General features: G+C 44.6%; 1 protein-coding gene across 1 annotated transcript in view; it reads right to left on the bottom strand.

Annotated features, from left to right (window-relative positions):
• Positions 1-7,630, bottom strand: part of LOC125043545 (secreted frizzled-related protein 3-like) — a 24,304-nt gene that overhangs the window by 2,223 nt on the left and 14,451 nt on the right. The window contains exons 2-7 of the mRNA XM_047639712.1: positions 4,269-4,682; positions 3,554-3,803; positions 3,356-3,385; positions 3,089-3,157; positions 1,609-1,774; positions 34-139 (exon numbers count right to left, since the gene is read on the bottom strand). Of these exons, the coding sequence (XP_047495668.1) occupies positions 34-139; positions 1,609-1,774; positions 3,089-3,157; positions 3,356-3,385; positions 3,554-3,803; positions 4,269-4,529 (882 nt within the window). The 5' untranslated portion in view covers positions 4,530-4,682. The remainder of the gene's footprint in view (positions 1-33; positions 140-1,608; positions 1,775-3,088; positions 3,158-3,355; positions 3,386-3,553; positions 3,804-4,268; positions 4,683-7,630) is intronic.

The following is a 7,630-nucleotide window of genomic DNA, read 5'->3' on the forward strand; positions in this document are numbered from 1 at the left end:
ACTCGTAGTCCCACACCCATACACGAGCCTCACCTGAATCTTCTTGACGTATCTCTTGCGATAAGGAACCACGATGCTTCCCGTCAGGTACAGCAGGCGGCTGTTGGCGAAGTCCTCCCAGCCCAGGAGCAGCGAGTCTCTGCGGCGATGGGAGGGTTTCAGTGCGTTGTGCTTCTTGGTGATGAACGCACGCACGCACCACGCACGCACACACACACACACATAAAAGTAGATTACTAATGAAGCAGAGGACATCTGAGTCACTGGACATTGAGCCAATGACAACTGAGTAAGCGGACAACTGAATGAACCTGTATCACACAAGCAAAGTTCAGCAGAGACTAACAATATCACAAGCCAGGGCGAAAATGTCAGCGTCGTTTCTGCAACACCTTTCCTGTTTAATAAAGTTCCTTAAAAAAAAGGTATTCTACTTGTAACTTAAACAATGAAATTTAATCTTGTTCTTGTTAATAATGTTCACACACCAGGATACACAACATGATTTAAATAATTGTAATAATGGACGTTGAAAGTACATAATGTAAGAAATTTACCTTATAACTTTAACTCATCTCAGTATCATAAAGAATTTTCTAAAATTGATTTCATTTGCACTAAAATGAAAGCTGAGCATTTTTTGTCAAGCAGTTTAAAGACAATTTCATGTTATCTTGTACAACATACCTATCTTACCGTCTTTCCACACATCGTATGCAAGATATACACGTTTGTATGTGCTGAATTTGCATAAGTGTGGTTACATGTGTTTGTGGTTGTCGCACTGCAAACAAGGATACAGTGATGGGCCCTTAGTGTATTACCCTCAACCAGTTACTACATGATGCACAGAAACTTTTTACTACGTGATACACTAGTAATTTAGGCAACTACTTTAATACATGGATAATAAGTCTGAAATGCTATCTTCCCTACTCCTATATTTCGGTACTTGACAGCCTCTCGTTACACAGTTCGCAACTCACCCACTCTTGGATCAGACACTGCAAATATGCACATATAGCTAAACACTAACAATATTAACACGCATTCTACGATTCCATTTACGTAAGCGTGGAAAGGTGATGAAATGTTTTTTTATATAAACATGAGTAAAGAAGCGACAGCTAATGGCTCTTGCTCGTGAAACACTCGGTTATATACAGGCATCCGTTACTCATTTCTATTATTCATTTTAACAGCCTTCTCAACTAGAATAAATATTCAATGATCATTTGAAAGAACGTACTTGCGATGTAACTACTTAAATTACCATTGTTTCTCTTACATGAAAAGTCCAATGGTTATTTAGTTATTTAGTTTACCAGGGGTTCATTTCCACTTGTTACTGAATGAATAAGTAAATAAATAAATAAATAAATACATATAGATACATATATATATATGCATATATTAAACACATACACGTGTGTGTGTGTATACATATACACATACTTACATATATATACATAGATATATCTATATATGATGTACACACACAAACACACACATATATACATATACATACATATATATACGTATATATACAAGACAAATGAATGCATGCAAATGAGTGCGAGAAGTCCTTCTGAGACAAGCGGCACTCACTGCGCCAGGGCGAGGGGGGGGCAGGCGCAGGAGCGGTTGGTCCACAGGTGCGCACTCTCGCCCGCCAGCACGCGCACTCGGCCGGCGCGCACCACCTGGCTCACCAGCACCGTCGTCAGGGTGAGTCCTCCGAAGGTGTCCACGCTCTTCACGGTCCCTCGCAGCACTACGGGCGGGAGGCTGCGGTGAGAGGCGGCTGGGCGGGGTGGGGAGGGGGGGAGGTTGTGTGTGTGTGTGTGTGTGTGTGTGTGTGTGTGTGTGTGTGTGTGTGTGTGTGTGTGTGTGTGCGTGCGTGCGTGCGTGCGTGTGTGTGTGTGTGTGTGTGTGCGTGCGTGCGTGCGTGCGTACGTGCGTGTGTGTGTGTAAGAGAGCGATATTGTGTGTATATGTCTATGTGTGTTTGTGTGTGTGTGTGTGTGTGTGTGTGTGTGTGTGTGTGTGTGGGTGTGTGTGTGTGTGTGTAAGAGAGCGATTTTGTGTGTATATGTGTGCGTGTGTGTGTCTGTGAAGTTGGTGGGGGGGGGGGGGGTGCTTGTATAGGTGAGGGGACGGGGCTTGTGTATATGGCGTGTGTTCGATCATCTCGAAGTGTGCAATGTGTCATTCAATTTCTTAATTTCCTGAGTGAGAAGCTTGTAGCACATGCGAACATTTTCTTCAATATTTATTACTCTGTCATACATTAAGAAAAGTGATGTCATTGCGAAATATTTACCCACATGATTCGAGGAATAGGGGGATAGACAATATATAGCTAACAGACAGACAGACTGGCAGATAAAAAGATAAATATATAGGTATACTGATACATAGATAAACACACACGTAAATACATACACACATAAATAGACAGATACATACATAGGGAAAGAGCTATATCGATATATAGAGATATATAGATAATACTTACATCAAATATATATATTATATATATATATATATATGTGTGTATGTGTGTGTGTGTGTGTGTGTGTGTGTGTGTGTGTGTGTGTGTGTGTGTGTGTGTGTGTATGTGTGTGTGTGTGTGTGTTTATGTACATGTAGAAAAAACTCTACACATAGACAAGGTTTATTGAAAAGTAGCGTTCTGCCATTCATATATACATATACATATACATATATATATATATATATGCACATATACATATATATATATATATATATATGCACATATACATATACATATATATATATATATATATATATATACATACACACACACACACACATATACATATACATATGCATACACATGTATGTGCGTGTGTGTGTAGATACATGTAGACATACATATATCAATCCATATATTTAAATATATATATATATATTCTTATATAAATATTATATGTTTATACGTATATATGTCTGCATGCATGACTGAATGAAAGAGAAGGAGAGAGCACTCGGCAACCACAACCAATCCGCAGACAACCCGACCGCGAGACAAGCAAGCCCGCGGAGAGACGACCGCGACACTGACCGTAGTCGAAGCCTCTCTTCTTGTAGATCTTCTCCCGGAGCTTCGGTCGCCTGAGGCACTCGCAAGGGCCTGCCGCGCCGAGGGAAGGGCGGCCGCGAAATGGGAAAACGTGAAAAAAAGGAACATTTGCTTTAGTTATCTCTAGGAGGGAACGGATGGGAGGGGGGAGGGATGTTTATCGGGTGTTATCGACATTTGGGGAATTCAAAAGGTGGGGGTGTGGGGTGGGGGTACGGGGTGGGGGGTGAGAAATGCCTGGCGACCTACCTTCCTCCACCTCCGGCTCTGGCGACGTCTCTGTGGAAGGATACGGTTCGCGATTAGTTTTTTTCTTCTTATAACACATACATACATATGCTCATACATGAACACACACGCACACACACACACATAGACAAAGACACGTATATATATATATTCACATATATTCATTAACACAAACTGGGCCTTGACGGCGCCCCTCACCGGCGGTGATGATGGCCTCGGGCGTGATGCAGACGCCGCGGTCGTAGACGGGCAGGTGGGCGCACTCGAGGCTCTCGGGCCACGGGATGTTGAAGCGGCGCAGCAGGGGCTCGCAGCCGTCGCGCGACGCCTCGCACACGCTGCGGCACGGCGGCACCGCCTCCGTCGCGAAGTCCACCGTGCAGATCGGGGCGTACATCGAGCACAGGAAGAACTCCAGCTGGTCCGAGCACTTGGTCCAGCGGAGCAGCTGCGGGAGGGAAAGTGATGGCGTGTCTCTCCCTCTCTCTCTCTCTCTCTCTCTCTCTCTCTCTCTCTCTCTCTCTCTCTCTCTCTCTCTCTCTCTCTCTCTCTCTCTCTCTCTCTCTCTCTCTCCCTCTTTCCTTTACCCCACATCTTCACCCGCCTCTCCTCTTTCCTTTCTCCTCCTTCCTCTCCGGTCCCTCTCTCGCCCTCCCTTCACCTTCTCTCAGTCTCCCATTTCCTCTTCTCTTACTTTTCCATTCTCTCCTCTTTCCCTATTTGCTCTTCTCTTCTAACCCTTTCCCTCCCTCAACTTATACCCTGCTGACCACTGTCCCTTTCCTCCCTTCCCTCTCTCGCCCCTGCCCCTCCTCGGGCGTCCTTCCCTTATCTATCTGTCCTTGTCCTTTCTTCTTCTTCCTTTTTCCCTCCCCCTCCTTCACTCCGTCCCCTCCGCCCCCCCCTCCCTTACCTCAAACTGGTCGATGGCGAGCTGCGCGTTCTCCTGCGTGGAGTGGTGCAGGAGGTTGGGCAGCCGCGTCAGGTTGTAGGGCATGTTGCGGCACATGGGTATCTTGATCTCCTCGCACTGGGGTCCGAACTGGGCCTGCGTTGCCCGCACGCCCATCCCTCGCAGGCCAAGGCACGCCCACAGCACCCCGAGCGCAGCTACCCAGCCCTGCGCCCGCGCCGCCCACGGCCTGGCGGCGGGGGCGTCCACCGGCGCTCGCATCGCGTCTCGCGCTCGCTCTCCAACGGCGGCGACGCCTCTCGTAGCAGGTGCTCCTGGGCGGTCAGTCCAGCGCCTCGGGAGATCCTGCAGCAGGGCGGAGTGTCCTTCGTGGGGGCCACACACGCCCGGGGGTCATGTTTCCGCCACTGCTCCCTGGGGGCGAGATCGAGGACCGTGTTAGTGACAGCCGCTAGTGACTTCTGGACAGAGGCAGGTGAAGTAGGTAAAGAGAGACAGGTTCCTGCACAAACACCGACTGGGTGAGTCCATGAATGTGTGTGTGCGTGTGTGTGTGTGTGTGTGTGTGTGTGTGTGTGTGTGTGTGTGTGTGTGTGTGTGTGTGTGTGTGTGTGTGTGTGTGTGTGTGTCTTATTAGAAAGGCTAAGACATTCTAATCTTCCCCTCTTTCTTTCCCCTTCTCTCCACTCTCCTTATTTACTGACTTCCGATTCATTTTCTAAATTTCTACACCATTTTATTGAGATTATTCCTATCGGATTTCCTCATTAGCAAAAATGCTAATTTAATTTTTAACTCACATAGAATTATAACGAATAATAGTTACAGGAAAAAAAAAAGCGATGAAGACTTTCGACTTAGACAGAAACATAAATAACAACTGTGTGATGATGAAGATGGAGATAGCAATGGCAATAACTTTAATGACGACGACGATATTGATAGTAATAATGTTGTGTTGATCAATAATAACAATAATAATCTAAGTAATAATGATGATGATGAAGATAACAATATTAATAATAATGATGATAATGATGATGATGATAATAACAATAATAACATAATAATGATTTTGATGATAACATAAATAATAATAATAATAATAATAACATAATATTAATAATCGTAATAATAATAACAAAAAATAATAACGGTAATAATAATAACAACAATCATAATAACAGACGAAAAATACCAATAGTAAACAAAAAAGAAAAGAATCTAATATATATATATATATATTGTATCACTCAGCCCTCAGCATAATAGAAAACGGACTTGGCCCCTAAAGAAAACGGAGCCGGCCGCCCTAGAGACCCGTCGTGTCAACACACCAATTAGCAAGTATATCTGACACGATCTCTTTGTTAACCGGACAAAGGACAAGCCGGCACCAGGCTGTAACCTCTTCGTTGATTGAACTCTCTTTTATCCACCTTTTATTTTTGAGCTCTTTCCATTGCTTTGTCCGTCTGTCTCCCTTTCTCTCTATCTGTCTTTCTCTGCCTCCCTTTCTCTCTCTCTCTCTCTCTCTCTCTCTCTCTCTCTCTCTCTCTCTCTCTCTCTTCCTTCCGCCCTCTCCCTTTCTCCCTCCCTCCTCCCTCTGTCTCCCTCCCCCAATTCCAGCCTTGGGACCTGCTTCATCACCTCCTTCATTTCTTGCCAGCGCTCGCACCAACCCTTACTCCACGGGAAAGTTAGGACCTGTTGCCAACACTGATACACACGACACAGCTACAGTTTTCTCTGCAGCTACAATTCAATGGAAAAATGTCATTGCACAATAATAATAATAATAATAATAATAATAATAATGATAATAATAACAACAGTAATTTACTATTACCTCGAGGCAGCCTGTTGTAGAATTTGGAAATAACTAGCTAACAAGTGATGGTCCACTTCAATTGTTATCACTTGGAACTTGAAGAGTTTAAAGAAGCGTTACTCATTTTTGCATCAGTTATATATAAATCCCACTCTTAATTTATTAAATAGATTTAAAGATAAGTTGGGCAGCATGTTGCAGCCCTTCAGGTACACAAAGTGAAAGTCTGAAGTGGCGCTTCAGTCAATAATGTTCAGCTAAATTGGTATGATGTTTGAGAATCTCTCCCTGACTTTTTGCAGGGCATTTAAACTGTTCTGTGACTGGATTTTCAAGTCAGATCACTTCAAAATGTACATCAGATCTGTCTGTCTGTCCGACTGTGTCATCTCTTTGTCTATCTGTCTTACTGTGTCGTCTGTCTATCTGACTCTGTCTGTCTGTCTCTCCCCCTCCCTCCCCCCTCCCCCCTCCCCCCCTCTCTCTCCCCCTTCCTGCCACCAAACTCCCCCGGGTATTGGCAGATAAGTCCTTCCCGACACTTCCACCGCCTTGACCCCCACCCCCACCCCTCTTCCCTGCCGGCTGAGCAGTCGATAAAGCCGCGACCTGAGGACCCCTTCCCCCCTTCCCCTATCTACTATCCCTCTTCCCCTCCCCTCCCCTTCTTTCATCTCCTCTTTCCTCCTCCCTTCCTTTATCCCCACACGCTTCTCCTCCTCCTCCTTTCCTCTTTTTTCTCCTCTTCTCTCCTCCCCTTCCTTCTCTTTCATCCCCCCTTCCCCTATCTCCTCTTCCCCTCCCCTTCCTCCTCCTCCCCCCCTCCCCACACCTTTTTGCCACTCCTTGTTTTCTCTTTCTGCTTATCGGCGTCTCTCTCTTATCCTCTCGTTTTATCTAACTCATCATTTGCCTGTCTGTCTGTTCTTCTTATCTCCTGTTCAACTCCTTGTCTCTCTCTCTCGTTAATTGTCTCCTTGTCTCTCTGTTATCGTGTCTGTGTTTATCTCTTTTGTCTAGCTCTCTGTTTGTCCGTCTGTCTGTCTGTGTCTAATTTATTTCCGCATTGATTTGCCTGTTTATTCATCTCTGTGTACGTATGTCTGCATGGTTGTTTAATAGTATGTCTGTCTTTTACGGATTATGTGTGTCTGTTAGACTGCATTCTATCGTCATATGATGTCAGATAATTCTTGCAAGTGAAGATCCTTTATTCATATAAACATTTATATATCTAGCAATGCATATATGTCGTGGCGTATCTTTTAGCTGTATAAATTTACATACATGCAAGGCTTTCCTATAGGGTGCACTGTCTGTCTGAAGCACCAGAGAGAATTCAGTTGTCTAAATGCTCAGGTGGCCACTCGCTTCATCTCGTCAGAATCTATGTCCATTTTCCTTTTTTATATATTTCCTGCGTAAGTATTTCTTTTTGTGTGTGTGTGTGTGTGTGTGTGTGTGTTTCAGTTTTCTCTCTCATCACTTTCCAATTTTACATTCTTTTTACCTCGCTGGGTCTGACACCTGT

Source organism: Penaeus chinensis, chromosome 34 (assembly GCF_019202785.1).
Source record: "Penaeus chinensis breed Huanghai No. 1 chromosome 34, ASM1920278v2, whole genome shotgun sequence".
NCBI lineage: Eukaryota > Metazoa > Arthropoda > Malacostraca > Decapoda > Penaeidae > Penaeus > Penaeus chinensis.